The sequence below is a fragment of the Hippocampus zosterae genome, chromosome 3, assembly GCF_025434085.1.
Source record: "Hippocampus zosterae strain Florida chromosome 3, ASM2543408v3, whole genome shotgun sequence".
NCBI classification, from domain to species: Eukaryota; Metazoa; Chordata; class Actinopteri; order Syngnathiformes; family Syngnathidae; genus Hippocampus; species Hippocampus zosterae.
Genome location: NC_067453.1, coordinates 21098050 through 21115125, shown reverse-complemented (window position 1 = coordinate 21115125; position 17076 = coordinate 21098050). Strand labels below are relative to the sequence as shown.

Genomic DNA, 17076 nt, shown 5'->3' with positions numbered 1-17076 from the left:
CCCCCACGATCCCCCAACCCTAATAGGCTGTCGTAATTGAATAAAACATGGACGTGCTGCGAAAGGCCCACTGGGGGTAAATGGCATTCGCTAAAGCATAGAAGCCAACTCAATAAAGAATAGCACATGAATAAGTGATGAGAAGCAAACGAAGCGTGCTACGTGCATGGAGCAAAGGGAGTGGCTGACGCTGAAACAATATCAGAAACAGCAGGCTGATGGGAGGGCTGTAATTATATTGGAAAAGGAGGGAACACACATTTCTGTCTGCATGTTTTTTTTAAGTGATTCAAATGATACCAAATAGCCAGAAATCATCTCCATACCAACCCTGTTGCAGAAACGACACACACGCACATGCACTTCTCTGTGTGGCACTCACACCCCACACAGAGAAAAAGGGGAATGAGGGGTGGTGGGGGTGTTCGACTAGGAAGGAGGGGTACACTAAAATATCCTGAAGGTCCTTGGCAGCTTTAGAGAAAGGCCTTGGAGGTTAGGAAACATCAAATCAATGCATTGTAATGTGAATTGACTGCTGACTTTGATCATGTGCCTTGGGAGTGCTTTAGCATTGAGTGCTGTCACACTGGCTGGGTTAAGCAAATAGAGCACGGGCTGAAATGGAGAGAGATGGCAAGGCAGAGGCAGGTTCGGATAGGGGTGAATCAGGGGTGGGGGTGGGGGCTATGTGATGGTTGGCTATCGTCAGAGAGTAATGGCCACGTGAAAATTCAATATGCACTCACTAAATGGCATTTTGTAGTTATTTTGCATTGACAAATGGAGTCCTGATTGCAGTACATGAATGTGTGTTAGTCCAGTTCCGTCATGGAATAATCATAGCGGAACTGTTGCCTCAGAATGTGGTGTATTGTTTGGGGAAAAAAAAATTGAGGTATTAGCCTTGTGTCAGCTGTTTCTCCCCTTCCAAAATGTCAGGTCAGCTCTGCTAAGTGTCACACGCCTCTGATATCCGAGCTCCAAAGGTGCAAATGCTCTTAACGTTTTGTGCTGTAATTAAGAGGCGGCTTTAATTTTGCCCTCCCTGACTGGAAGAGTTTTTAGCGGCAGCATTCTGACACTTTGCTTTGATGCCATGCTGTCCAGATTTGCTGTGCGGGGTTTAGACATATGTTTTGCTATTGTTTTGCCTCGGCTGCACTTTTCAGTATCCTCAGGAGGATGCCCCTCTTACATAAAGTAAGTGGTTGGTTTATGTTGCCCCAACAGCACAGAACATCCTCAGAGATAAGATGAGATAAGATGATCACGTGGCCATGAATTTCGATTGTAAAAAAAAATCAAAATCATGTCCCCTGGAATGTTGAAATGTAGCCGAAATGAGAGATTGAAATATTAAGCACACTTGCCAGGGTATAACAACACACACCGTTAAGGTATGAAAAGAGCACATATTGACATCCCGGACTTGGTGAAACCATTTCAAAACATTTGTGAAAGGGAAGTCAACCAAAAAAAAAAGGTTCTACCTCTATTGCTAAAGTTAAGATGAAGAGAAATGTTAGTGGTGGTCCAGTGGTTAGCGCGTCGACCTCACAGTGTGGAGGGTGCAGTGTTTGATTCTGCTTTCGGCCTCCCTATGTGGAGTTTGCATGTTCTCCCCGGGCATTCGTGGGTTTTGTCCGGGTACACCGGTTTCCTCCCATATTCCAAAAACATGCATGGCAGGCTGATTGAACACTCTAAATTGTCTCTAGGTGTGAGTGTGAGCGCGGATGGGTGTTCGTCTGTGTGTGCCCTGCGATTGGCTGGCAACCAGTTCAGGGTGTCCCCCGCCAACTGCCCGAAGAACGCTGGAATAGGGTCCAGCACCCCCTCGGCCCATGTGAGGATAAAGCGGATCGGAAAATGGATGGATGGATGGATGTCAGTTGGGTCCAGTCCAAAAAAAAGGACACCATCCTGCACAGGTTTTGCCGTCATTTTAAAAAACTGATATCTAATGTAATTAGATATCAGATGATGAAGTCTGATAAAAACTAGACTTATTCGTAATTTACATTTGCAAATTCACCTACTCGTATATTTTTGGGAACCCTACCACCACTTCTTTGCGGAAAAAAAAACTATATATTCGTATTTTTGTGTTTAGATGTTTTTTTTTTTTTTGGTGGCACTATAATGTCAACAGTATGTTGTAAAAATTCGAAATGCTATCAGCTTCTTCCCAAATGCTTTAGCACCATAGCTTTTGGAACATTTTAAACATTCGGGAAGCTAGTCACAGATTCCCGCAAGTGGGGGGTAGGGGGTTGTTCCACTGTACACTATTTAAAAAAAAAAATGTTTTAATAACGTTCCTAAATTGGTAGGAATGTAACCTCCTGAGGCATCATCATTTTTTTTTTACAAAATTGTACTAATTTCTCATGAGAAAACAAATTGAGCAGACTGGGCTTTATTGATAAAATTGAGGTACTTAATATTTTAAAAAATATATAGAATAATAATGCGATGGTGAAAAGGACGACAAAAAAAGAGCTGATTAGGGTATCAAGTAGAGCAGAGGCATTCTTGCAGTGAGAGCCAAAACCTCTTGTTGCTATAGTAAAGAAGAATAGCACACGGGGGCCGGCTGGTGCTGGACTGCTAGGTGCATCTCTGAACAACCTGACTGTTCAAAGGCTTTTTAGTGCTCTGGAGAACATGAAAGGCATGTTTAAAAATTTAAACGCCCGATCTGTTCAAGCGCTATGGAGCGGCAGAGGGAAGCAGATTTTTACGTCGCCAGAATTCCCCAGCCGCTTGCTTTGTAAATTAATTAAGATGTTTATGACAGCTGCTTGCACCTAATGGAATGCTTATAGACTATGCTATTAATTATTGCTGCCGGTCGCAGCTACAAGCTTTCATATTGCTGACAATGTATGGCTGTGGATGCAATATAGACTCGATCCCATAGGCTGAGTCTCGGACCCCTTTTGCCGACTCAGTGATTGCATCCCAGCATCAGTGGGGCGTTGCTGAAGTCTGTTGTCTCGTCGGATCTCTCGCGCGGAAAAATCACCATAAATGTTTGTCAATGGCGTGTCAGAAAATGAAACCTGAGAAAGGGCATTTTTATTCCTAGCTGGTTGGACATTCTCCTTGTGAACTGTTCCTACCCCTTCTGTTGTTTTGTTGACTATTATTGTATTATTAGTAATCGGACTTGGCTGCGGGATGCATTATCTCCCTTTGCCTTGCAGATAAATATGCTGCTGTAAGGCTGAAACATTAAGAAGTGCATATCAGGAACGCCATCTTTAAGCTGTGCGTGAGAGCAGCCCGTGTCCACTTGTAATCACACCGCAGTTTTTATCATGAACTTTGCGCGACCTTCTGAGCTCGGAGGAAGTTCAAAACTTTTGCTTCCCAAATTGTTAACTTGGCTCGAAGAGCTCGAGAGTTTGTATTGTTTTCATTAGGAAGGCATAACGAGTCGAGCGCCTGTGAGTGTGTAAATGCTACTGTGGGCTAATTATAGTTCCTGTTTCATGCAACTTCAGTGCAAGTACGTCTTCTGATGCTGCTGTGAAACTTCCTCGCACAGACACTCCAACAGCACAAAGCTAGATACAGTCAGCAGGTTTTTTTAGACACAATTTGTTTCCGCAGTAGTATGGGAATTGGTATTATTTGTGGTGGGAGGGGGGAGGGGGGGGCTTGTAGTAAAAGTGGCAACGGGCACATCGACCGTTTATGACCTGACTGTTTTAGTGATGGGCTGCACTCGTAGGGAGAAACCAAATTCCCCATCTATACTTAGATAAAATCTCACTGTTCAGGTGTTCAGTGACAAGAAGTCAATTATGGACTTATTCTCTGCACTGTACAGCTTTCTAATAAATGATGGATGGGTATTTTTATTACAGTTCATATATATATATATATATATATATATATATATATGTGTGTGTGGGTGTACAGGTACTCTATACCCCCATGCTTGCCTGAATTTAATGCTTTTTTTTCTTCAAGCCAAACACTACTTGAGATTGACTCAACAGTGCCTCTGCTGGTTGCAGCCAAGTAGCGCGCTCCGTTTTGCCTCAATTGCATCACGATATGATGATCAGCGCCGCCCAAAGAGTCATCGGTTGTTGTTCTCATGTTTAAAAACACACACACAGACACACACACACAAAAAACCAATACTAGAGTCGAAACACAGCAGAGCGTAAACTACTTTTAAATAAATAATGATCTTTTAAATAAATAACTTTTTTACAGCCCTTACTGTATCTGTTTCGTTTGCGCAAGTCAAATGGTGTGGCCTGGTTGTGATGATCAGCAACTACGTCATTAAAAAAAAAAAAGCATACTCAGTGCATATCGTGTGAAAACGTATTTCAAAACTTGACTGTTCTTGTCAACTCTAAAAAAAATAGATGCCAGCCATACTACCCTCTCTAATAGCACTATGGCATTCGTCTTGTATACCTATTTGTTAAATTAGATTTAGGGTTTGTTTCCCCCCGACCCCCTCCAGACAATGTTCTTTATATTGGGTGAAGAGAAAAACTCTTAGCTAGCTGACAGTTTCGTAAGAAACCTTCAACTTAATTTACTCTCTCTAATGCACAAGACACGGCTGAGACATACATTCCTATTGTCAACTGATGATTAGAAAACATTCCATTCTTAGTTGAAAGCCAGATTAGATTTCTGTTTATTTGATGCTGTGTTTTGGCCGAATGTCGTATCTCTCCTAGGGCATCCCGTAATATCAAATTCCCAAACAGTCAGTGGGACAAATAAATAACCCAAACGTGGCTCACTGTGTTATTGAGGTGTGCTTGTACACTCTTATATCCCTGCAGAAAGAAGGCATCATGTTTCCGCTCTGCAGGGCTTTATCCCGTGTTATCCCGCGATTACATTTACATAGAGAATGCAGCATGCTGGGGAAGGGGTTGGGGGAGGGGGGCAACAAACTGAAGCATACTCCACCTGCACCGCAAGAGGCGATGTGTGAAATATGCACTCAGTCTTTCATCAAGCCCTTTATCTCGCACGCATGGGGTTACGCTTGTGTGTAAAGTCCTCTGTTGTCTTCTCTTTTCCAAAAGGAAAAGGAGAGAAACTTTGATCTGTGTTCTATTAATCACAGTCCAGCTCTGTGACTGTCGCCTTATCACGTGGGTAATTACAGTACGGTGTATTTGTGCTTTAAACTGTGACTGTGTTGCTTGAAAATGGAAGAGTGGCTCCGCTGATGAACTCCCCACTAATAGGACTACCTTTGATCTGCGCCGAGCCCTTCGTGCTCCGCGAACTCGCAGGTTTTAATTATGAAATGCATGAAAAATAGATGCCGGGCTAACTGCAACCAGTCGCAGTGTGCTTGCAAGTGCGCCTCGCCATTTCCTTCCTTTATCTCTTCCTGTGCTCCGAAAACACCTTCTTCATTCCTGCCTCTCCGACTCGCTGCGTAGAAGCAGCAAAAGACGCGTCTGTGATATTAATTAGTGAATTGACAGACGTGTAATTCATCTCGGAGGAAGTTTTCATTACATGGGAGGCTTCATCGGGGTAGTTTGGCTTATTGGCAAGTGCTAAGACCGGACCTAATGGGGCTGCGGTTCCCTCCCCTTCCAGCAATTAGAGCCAAGTCCTCATCAGCAGAGCCACGAGTCCACTGTTGTGGGACTTGGACTGGCTCGCCGCGATCCTTCCCCACAGAGCCGTGTTCATTAGACAAGTGCCTGCTCGCTCTGCACTCTGCTGGATGAGAGCTGAGGATGAATGAGTGATGGTAATGAAAGGCTTTCAATATCATTCCGAGTCAGCCTTTTATGTACAGGTGATATTAGCTGACACGAGTTTGCCGTAAAAGTGCTGGTCTCCTTCCCCCTCGGGGGGTTACACAACACGAGTGTGTACACATTCTGTTGACAGAGCAGCACGCCTCTGCTAACAGATTGTAACTAACTGTCAGAGCACACATCAAGTCACCTCTTCTAATCCCTCCTTCTGCTATTCCGGAGATGATATCAAACGCCCATGGCATTGAATAAGTAAAAATGGGCATACTTCACCCGTGAAAATGACTTGGGCCTACCGCTGTGGGTTCCTGAGGTAGTTTACATTGCCTCTGAATCATCCTTTTGCGAGCAAGCACGCAGAGAGGAGACAACCAGTGAGATTTTCTCTTTATTTAACCACTGCACATTCTGAATATTTAAATTCCTCTTAATAGGTTAGCCCGAGGGGGAGCATGTATATTGGCCGATATTACAGCCCATTATTATAAAACGAGTGTAACTGGAGTTTAAGCCTCAAGAGCTGCATAAACGCATTCCCTGTTTAGCTTTCGACCTGTGTAGCGATAAAATGATGTATTGTAATGTGAATAGAAATGCTAAAGTGTTGTCTCTGGGGGAAAGCAGAAAGCAACCGGAGAAGCAGAGCAACTGATAGCTTGCGCGGAATTGTAAAAATGATATTTTGTGATACCCCAAAAAATTTAAATGTGGGCATGAAATTAACCTTGTGCGAATTGGCATGTTTAATGATTCCCTCCTCAAAATACTTATAGGGTCAATTGTTTGAAATTGCTTATCAACCTAAGAGGGAGTTTGCGTTGATAAAACTGATTGAGTATCTGAAAAAAGCTGTGCCTCTCACTAACTGGCACGAGGATGGCTCTCAAATTTGTCCACGCAATTACGCAAGTGCGTAGCAGCTCTAGCAAAACCAACCTAGCATTAGCACTGTGAACATGCTGAAGTTAGCCACAGATGCTGTGTTGCTAGCACGAGTTATTTGTAAGCAAGTCTTAACAATCAGTGTTATTGGTTTGATCTGTTGATGGGTGAATCGCAAACTCCCGCTCGAACATCTGTATCTTGAAGCAACAAAGGCAATATGGGGTGCACTGCGTGACTTCAACCAGCAAAGGTGCTGTTGGTTTAATTTCAATTCGTTTATAGCAAGAAGAAAGCTTACTATGGTGCATCTCCTCTTGGCAGCGTTATTCACTGCTGGCATGGAAAGAAGCGTTTCTAACATTCAGAGAAGGATTCTCCCTTCCCATTAAAGCAACATTAAGAAAATATAAATAATCGATTGATTGTTGTGTCAGATTTAAAAAAAATGTTGAGACATGTCCTTTCCTGATGCGGTTTAGGCGAACAAGTACGACAGGCTGTTGTGGAGTGAATTAAAATAGTCAGGGTGGTCTGCTGAATGAGGGTTGTCTTTATTTACAGTGCAGGCTGCAAGGCTATTGGGTTTCATGCTCGGTTGAGAATGGCTCCCGGAGAGATTACCACTGGGCTGAGAACCACCCATGAGGAGAGGACACAGAGGTCTGTCTTTGCCCCCGGTCCGGGCTTTGACCAGCGCCCTGGGCTTTCCTGCATCCGCCTAGGCCCTCGAGAAAACAGCTCGCGCACATAGGGGGAAATTACTCTTTTGTGCAGCCAGAGCCAAGATCAGATTGATCAACATCAGAGAAGCTTAAACCCTCATGTTGTGGCTCGTCACCTTTACCGCTGTATTGTAGCACACAACAAAACAACCCAGTGGTTTCTCGTTTTGCACTCCGGCTTGTTAGCCGCCTCTTTGGTAGTCGTCTAACCGAGTTGCAAAATTCCTACAAAAGTCATTTAATGGTTGGTGGGATGTATATATTTCCTAATTATTGATGTGGGAATTACACGATAGTACTCTTCTAGACAGACCCAATTCATCAACGTAAGACCAGCATACATCTGCTGCTGCATGCATCAATACTACCTTATCACTGCTAGAATAGAGCATACAAGGGAGTATTAGAGCCACACTGAAAAGAAAAATGAAATCATTAGAAGGCATATTTTTGATTCTTTGTTAACATGTGAATTTTACCAGAGCTTGACAATAATTTCTCTGTGAACTACAGAGCAAAAAGATGTGTGTTTCAACACTGGGTTATCGTCATTATCAGGGGTTTAAAGTGATTGTACAAACAGCTCCGTTCCTGTGAAAGAAGCAGATGGACCGGTGAGTTTGTTGCTTTAACAGTCAGTTAGTTTCATTTTTTCCAAATCCATTTCTCGTTCATGACCAGATAACTTTAGAATTATCTTTATTCATCTCAGCGTGGATTTCTTGAAATGATGAGCTCATAACTATGACTCATAATGACTTACTTTCCCCAAAATGCAGCTTTATTTTTCACCATTTATTTCTACATTTTTGCTTTTCATTGTGCTCCTACTGCCATAAAAAAATTGAATGTTATGTTTCACAACTTATTCTCTGAAGAATACATTGTGATATGAACCAACTGATAAATATTTGTTAAACACCGGTGATAGATTTCACTGTCTCGTAACCTTGAGCAAAGGACTGTTGAAGTGTCGGACCTTGTACCTTTTGTTGCACGCCGCCATTTATTTGGGCTCTCGCAAAGGTAAACGTTGCGCAACGGTGTCTTAGCAATAACAATAGCACTTATCACATGCGCTCCCAGAGGTGCAATTAAAATTCCGTCGGAGTCTTCAATCTGCCTCGCAGCCATGCCTGCTGTTTGTGGGCCCTCCTGGGCCGCGTCAATTCCTCTGCCGCAATGTATAATTCACGAGCCGCCAAACAACGCCCTGGTCTCACCTGCAGACTCTCAGGCCCGGCAATGCACAACTGCATGGGAGCTTGAAAGACGGGGGGAGGGGCATCTTACATGATAAGTTAACTCAGCAAGGACTTGGACGGTGTCAGGGTCACCCTGATAACGTTGTCGTCCCCTCGGGATGCCTCGACTTCTCTTTGGAAGTCTTGTGCACTGAGATTTCCCATGACTGTCTCCTTTTCGATTCGTGAAAGACAATTGTGGTGTCCTCTAAAACTAATTTGGATGTATATCTTCTATTTGCAGACAATTCCATAGTGATGCGTGGAAGTAACCTGTGGAGTCTCCGCGTGGTTGCTTGTAGTTAAAACCAATTAGAAATGACCAGAAATAACAGCGCCTGGAGACAGAGAAGTCATTTTCCTTTGAGCCCCTCCCCAAGAGATTTGGCCTCTCCATGGATTCAATGTTTTAGTATATTTGGGGGCAGCTGATTAGAACCATTGTGCTTTTTTTAATCACTGTTTTTTTGCATGTATAGTTCACAGTAATATAAGAGCTAATTAGTGTGTCAGTGCAAAAGGGAGGATGTCTTTAATGATTGTGTTACTATGGTACGTGGCCCTCTCTCAAATGGAGACAATTTGACCAGCACAGACGTTTCTTGAACCCACACATATGCATTGGATGACATTTTCTTCCAGCCTAACCGGCACAGGTCCGTAAATCACGTAAAACATGTGAGTGATCAGACCTTTTGGATGCATGAGACGGATAAAATGAGCAACACATTCATTGTTTGGAATGATTTCCTCTTAGGAATGTTGCATTAATCTGTTAGCAAGGCAGGCCGAAGCGGTCAAAGTATGCGCTCGTGACACGATCATCATTCACCAACAGCCTCAGGAGTCTAGACTAAAATTAAGAGCCATGTATTACTGCCATCTGCTTATAAACTGGGAAACTTGCTTCACATTTTAGTTTTAGTGACGCAATATGTTTACTCTCGTACATTATTTTTCATCACCACAAATATAGTATTTCTGGTACTGCGCACGTCTCCATAGCAACTCCACTGAGAAAAAAAAAAGTTTGACCACCTGTCCCAACACACAGAATCCATTGATCGAGTAGTGGTTTGCATAGCTGACTGGGTTGGGATCGATTCTAAGTACCCTGTGATTTGGGACCAATGAGGAATGTATTGTGAGGCAGGGTACACCCTGAACTGGTCGCCAGCTAACCGCAGAACATATATTGACAAGTGATCACCGATCACAGCTGGAGATGAAATAGTTACTTGTCTTCTAATTAACATTCCAAACTTTTTACGTGAATATCTACTTTATTTTTGTCAAAAGAGGCTTCAATATTGCCCATTTGATTCACTCTTTTTATCTTTAAGGAAGCACTCCCAAGGACCCTGGTCTTGGTCTGTAGTTGTTTTCGGTCGGCGCTCCTTCACTGGCTTCTGCCGCACACCCGGGTCCTTTTCGGCAGTTGTGTCCTTGTGCGCATCGGCCGTGCAGCGGCGGTATGGGGAGCAAGCAGTAGAAAGTGAGCCTCCCTGTCTCCCCAGACTGAGCAGTGAATGAGGATAAGTGAGGAGCGCCAGTCAATGAATCAAGCAGCAGGAAGGCAGCAGCCAGGAGGGGTGGGGGTGGAGGGGTGCGACGAGTGTGACGTCCCCACGGTACGGGCCTCGCATTAGGAACTTCCTCGTCTGTGTGTTTCTGGCACAGGTTAAATGGATCGCTCCCATTAGCGCGCTGAGAGGACAGCTCCATTATATGAAGGAGACTGTAACTTTGAATGTCACGGTGCAACAAGCCCAGAGCACGCCTCGTCTCCCAGGAAGGTGGGGTGACAATAACCATCCATGATAATCATTCCCTGTCAGGCTTTAAGAAACCTGAAATTATGACATACAGCCCACCGTGCGCCTCAGAGTTCATTACAGTGCTGTCACTTTGAGTCGCCAGCCGTGGCAGGCTGCTCCGCGGCCGTCCGTCTGCCGCATCGTACCTGCCACAGCCCGCACTCACTCTTTTCTTGTCGAAGTGGCATGTTTACAGGATGTGCCTTCCACCCAGCCCCCTCTCTCTCCCCCAATCTCCTTGCAGATAGATGTGGTGGAGGTTAACCTCCAGTCAAGTGCACAGTACCTCGCTTCCTCCATAGCTTGAGCAAAGTCTCACGAGAGTGATGCAGGGGAAATGTGACTGATCAAAGGCCGCAGTGTGACAACTGGCCCTCCTTCAAGTGTGACACATGCTAATATAAAAATGGGAATTCAGCAGTTAGATCAAAGGGTGGGGGTGGAGGCGCTCTTCTTTCTTTCTCATATGTATTTGATGCAAAGTGATTTCATGAAATTATTAAGTAAAAATAATCCCATATTATACAATGGTATCTTGACTTGACGCTTTGTGAGCCAACATTTGAGTTCCGAATGAGCTTGAGATATGTGAACTAAGTGGGGAAAAAAACAGGACAGCCACAATCAGTGGTGCACTTTTTAGTAAAAAGCTACAGCAAGCAAGTCGCCATATAGGCCACACCTCTTAAAGGCACACATACACACATTGGCTTGTCCCAACATACAATAATTACCTGTGAATGTTGTCAAACCAGTATGTTGCTTTGCATTCTATTAGATCATGTTTTATAATTCTATTTTGCCAGTTAGGGCTTAAAGCATCATGTCATCAACTCATTGTTTTGCCAGTTATCATGGCATCCACACAAAGTCCGCAAACCTGTTATTCCGGGTTTGGTCATGTGACGTGCCGCAAATAACGGATGAATGGCATTCTGATTTGGTTTCAAAATGTTCATACAAATATGAAATTATGATTAAAAGTTGATATTGTAGTTTTACTGGTTTGTACTTTCACTCTTATGTCTAAAATGAAGAAGAGCCACAGAGAAAAGTATTCTTCTGGCTGCAGGCGTGTTCTTACCAGCCTGGTTTATCAACCAAGGAGAGTTTCACCTCCAGACTGACCTCCGAACCTGCCATCCAGTCGAGAAGACATGAGCTGGCAGCCATTGCCAATGTCAGCGCCCACAGCTAGCTCCTTCTTTCTCACCGCCTGACTCATTATTTGGCTTTGTGGCGCTTTCTCCTTGCCACCTCCAATCACATGGCTGTGAATGACACTTAGAGGAGGGAAAGACGCCCCCCCCAACCACCTGGTCTGCTTCTCCGAACCTGCATAGCAACTGGAGTTTTATATTTGAAAAATATATATACTTCTGTTTTTGTTATTGTCATATTTCCATACATTCGATGTTTTTCTTTGGCTAAACAGTCCAACGTTTTCCCGTTATAAAGTAATGCATTCATCATTTTCCCTTTTTCTAAGCACAAGCATGAGCGCCGGCACGTACGCAAGCACATGGATGTGATGTAATAGATGATGGCTACAGTGAGTGCGTAATGGTAAGGCAAAAAAAAAAAAAAAAGAAACACATTTTAATCGGCAGAGTGTTCAACTGAAAAAGTAGGGTGAATACATCAAAATTTACCTTTGTAGCATTTTAATATTGAACAAAAAAAATCGGCATCCTATGTGTACTTGAATAGTTGTTACAATAAGATATACATATTGTCTTCACAATATGGTCAGATTATTCGATACTTTATAGTCTTACTTTGTCGTAGTGTAGAGATTTTCAAAAGACTACAGTTGTCCAACACTGAGAAATTTTGACTTGCTCAGTTAATGATCAGAGCCCCTTAAAATGGTTTGCAAGAAATTACCAGTAAAATGACCGCACACTTGACAACCCCCATTGCGATGGGGGAATAAGAAACAACCATTGTTGACGAAAAGCACGCGATGCCGCTAACTCCCTCCAATGCTGCCGTATTTGTCAGAGTAAAATTGAGAACGTGCAGATACATGACACCGAAAATATAAAGAATTTGAGCTGCATGTACCCACAGCTACTTCACGATTGCACCTTTTGCCGGGTATGGCAGCTGTTGTGTCACAATATAGAATTTGTTGTTCGCGTGTCATCAGCACTTCACATCACAGCGTTGAAATATAGGATATGGCGACGTCTTAGCAAATCAGAGAAGAACGGGTTTCGCAGCATGTTTTGCTGTAGTGACAGTTATCGCATTTGTGTCATCGGGGCTCCAAAATGTGTTACTTTGTACGGGGATAATCGTTGAAGGGGTGTCTAGTTGTGTACTGTTAAGTAATTACCACTTTAGTGGTGGTGAATCTGGCACCTTGAGTGAAAATGAAATTAATGACACGCCGGTCGGTCTCTTGCAGCATTAGGAAAACACATTTGTGCTTATGTGAATTACACGGTAATTGCCACTGACAATAGCGCAGACGTCTTTTGTTCGTAATCTTTTATGCTTGCTGTGCTGTGCTGACCGGCGTCACGCTATTTATCGAGTGGTTCCACGGACCGGATGTATTTGCATGCTGGGCTGTACGTGACAATTTACATCTAAACATTTGAGTCCAAACTCAAATGTGGTGACGAAGAAAAGCCTGTCATCTATCCAATGAGATGTAATGTGTGAAGTTGACAAAACGTTGAAAACATGGCTGTCATTTCCTGCATTTGCACCAATAATGGTTTTTACAGCTGTCCTAATGTGTGCGATGCTGACAACGTGACACATTGGCACGTGAACGTATAAGTGACTGAGGACACCATTTGTAATTTCAACAGTTGGAAAGAACAGAAGGCTTTTGGCAATGAGCGGTGGGGCAATGCTCGAAGGTCCATCACAGACCGCCGGACCCTTCGGTGACTCCCTTCTCACTTTCTCCTCATTGGAGATGCTATCAGTGATCCGTTCCTCTGCATCTGTCTTTCGGAGGCTCAGGGCTTTATTTGTTTTCCCCCTCGTTACACTTCAACTTGTTTCCCCTCAAATGTGTCTGAAACATTATCTCCAGCTTTTTCAGCCAGTTATTGAATCATGTCAACTCGCTGTCCCGCTGGTTTGCGGCGCAAGTTGTAGAAAAATTAGCCGTTGCTTTCACGTGACAAGTGGGGATCTCGTCCTGCAAAGCGCGGTGGGCCGGCGTGGGGGGGACAACCGTTCGCTCGTTTACATCCGGCAACCGAGGCAGCGGGCGATGATGCGGATGGAAGGAACCGGTGTGAGGAAACGAAGCGGCTCGTTGGTAAGCTTGACAATGGAAGAGGCAACAAAGAGTTATACTTTGGCCTTGTTCACCCAGGGGGCATCCAAGCCTGACTCACGTTGGTCCAAGCCGGCCAACCAGTCTATGGATTGCTGATGTGCGACTGCATGCTTGAAGCTTCTCTTGTATAAAAAGTACACCGATGCATTGGGCTTGCTCCACCATCCATTTTGTTCAGGGTCATGAGAACCCTAGAGACTGACCATAAAGCGGCGGGGTACACACTGGATTGGATTCACACCCACGTTAATACCCCCGGATGATTTTTTTTTTGTCAGTTAAGCGAACATACGTATTGAGGAACGGCAGGCGGAAAGCTTACGTCTTTGGGGAGAACTTTGGCACATTTCGGTTTCATTCATGCGAGTTTCTAGAGGCTCCCTTGCACTCTATTGCTGTTGCTTCCCATGAATTAACATGTAAAAGTTCCAAAATTTTAAATCTCGACACACTTTGCAACCCTACCCAGACCTAACGACAACAAAGGACTGAAAACACAAATGAGAAATAAGAACAGTAATTTCAGCTAGAGATTTGTAAAGTTTCACCCTTTCATGTGTCAATAATGATAACCTGTAACCTGATAACATGATAGGCTGTCCACGTCGTAACTTCTGTCCCTGAAAAGGGTCAATTGACATTGTTTAAATAATTTATGTCTGTCTATCAAAGGTGACCAACTCTACTTTATTTAGAGAGCTTTTTTAAAACAACCACAGCTACATAGAAAGTGTTGTGCGTCAAAATCAAGACCTATAAAAATAAAGACCTCAACAAAACACTCAAACATTGCACTCTCATGCTGAATGTAAAGCCAAAGAATAAAAATGTGTTTTTAACTCATCTTATCAGCAGCCGTGCTCATTTTATCCTAAGTACATTATTATTGTGTTCCTTTAATATACAGTATATCTATTTTTTTATAGAGGTCTCCAATTATTACGTTAATTGCGATTAATTAATTACATTTGTTTTTTTTATATTACAATATTTTGTAATTCTCTGAAGATTTACAAAAACAAACAAAACAGTGATATTTCCCCTCGTGGTCGAAACTAAAGGCTGCAGGTAGGACTTTGACTAGTTTCAAATACAGCAGAAAGTAAATGGATCGGACTGCATCTGTCCAAAATACTTTATAATGTCACTTTTTCTTTTATCTTTTGATCTGCTTCAATAATGTAATGAATTGAAAATGAAAATAGTGATTTTCTCAGTAATTTTTAGATGAGATTAAAATATAGATTAATATGATCTATTAATTTCAGACCATAATTAATTAATCTCTATTTTTTTAAACAGTCTATAGAGGACAGGGATTACCTTGTGAATATTGAATCGCCAAATGTGATGGGTCAGTCACCTTGCTGACCTTGAAAGGCACAAGAGTGTTGAGACTGCGGGCTGTTTGCTGCACCACCAGCAGTGCTACTAAAATGCTAATGATGTCTTTATTTGGGCTTGTTTTTTAAAGTCACTGGTCACAATTTGTTCCATTTGCACAAGTACGGTGATCCATGATACGTACGGTACCGTGTCAACCAAAGCCAATGGGCCCTTTAAATTGACACTGGAGGAAATGTTTTATGTAAGATTGTGATATACACTGCATGATGCTGTTCTCCCCTTGCAGTATTATATTTGTATTTGCTTTGTCTTTGCAGGTATCTCCGTAGCAAAGAAGACACACACATGTAAGTACACTGACGTTTTCCTTGACCATGTTTCTATCAAGCAGAAGTTACAAATGGTGGACAAAAGGGAAAACATTAGTTGAATGTGATCCCACCAAATGAATATCATGTTGACTTTCTTATTCCCGAACACAATACAAAAAAGAGGAAATGAAAAAGGCTGTCATATGACTGCTTGCTAATCATGCACCGTCGACGCTGCCTCCGTGCCGAGGCGCCTCTTTGTTTTCTTGCAAAGAGGCCTTGCAGCCCGGCAAGCGGATGTGGTGTCTTGTTGCGGTTGCTAACTTTCGACGAGTGAGAGCTGTCTTGCCAAGTCAATCACATGAGTAAAAATGGAAGATGCAAATGATTGAAAACGAATGAATACAAGAATTGGAACGAAGAAAACACCATTACAGGGCTCGTAAGTATTGTTGTGGTTGTAGTGGGCCAAGTGGGGCAAAACTGCACCGTAGCATACCGAGACCTCTCACGTAGCTAAACAGAGTGACCCAAACTATTACAAACCAACGCACACAGTACACTACTGACAAACTGCACCCACAATAACAATCAAATAATGGAGTTAATACCTCTTCGTCAGTGTCAGTCGAAGCTGATTGTTTTGTTGGTTTTTTTTTTACATGGTGCCAGTTGTAATGGAGCCTTTCCATCTCAAACCACAGTTGCCTTTTCAATCTCAGAATTCTCATGAAGAATGGATGAACAGTCCCACCTGTAGAAATCCGTATTTTCCAAGAGATTTGCCGGCTGTTTTGACATGGGTGAAGTGCAATTTGAAGAGGCATCTTTAAATGTTTTGGTGTATCTTATAGTGCAGTTTGTGTGTGTGTGTGTGTGTGTGTGTGTGTGCGCGCGCGTGTGTGTGTGCGCGCGTGCGTGCGTGTGTTTGTGTGCTCACATCTCGAATTTGGAAATGGCAGAAAGTGCGCGTGACGGCTATCCATTTGCTCTGATCACTGATGAAACTGGTGGTGAGGGGAAGCCAGGGGGCTTTTCCATAAGAGCGGTCCGAATGTTTTAGATTGTGAGAGATTGTGAGCGACTGCTTCTCGCCCTGTAAAAAAACCCCAAAAACTACACGGCTCCTTCTTACATCAGACAGAAGGGCAAAGAATTTGATCTTCTACACTTTGAGCTTACTCAAACAGCTGTGTGTTAAAAAAAATGGTGTCTGTTCAGCTATTTGCTTGTCTTGAGGTCCTGTATTTTTCTTTTTTGTAAAAATGTGTTGATGTTTGAAGGTGAAACAGGAATCTCTTGACCCACCTTTCACCACCACCACACTATCCTATTTTAATTAGTGTAGCGCGAGGCACCTCCACGCCGGAAGGAGTCTCAAATCAAAGAGCATGATTTAGGAGTCTTGGGTTCAAAGCCCTGGGCAGGAACTGGACGATTCTGTCTCATTTCACTGGGAAATATTCAAATCTTGTCCACGGGAGGAAATCAAAGTCAAAGGCCCTTAAAAACGAGTTGACTGGTGTGCCTCGTAGTTAGGAAGCAGCTCGTCAGAAGTGTGTCCACAAGACGGAGTTGAAGGGCCAGTTAGTGGTCAAAATGTGGGGAATAGAACAAGGTGATTGTGAAATGGAAAAAAAAAAAAAAAAGATTGTGGTGCAGTAAGAATAAT

General features: G+C 43.2%; 1 protein-coding gene across 1 annotated transcript in view; it reads left to right on the top strand.

Moving 5' to 3' along the window:
- Positions 1-17076, top strand: part of roraa (RAR-related orphan receptor A, paralog a) — a 218188-nt gene that overhangs the window by 122931 nt on the left and 78181 nt on the right. Inside the window, exon 2 of the mRNA XM_052060438.1 lies at positions 15411-15440. Coding sequence (XP_051916398.1) covers positions 15411-15440 — 30 coding nt within the window. The remainder of the gene's footprint in view (positions 1-15410; positions 15441-17076) is intronic.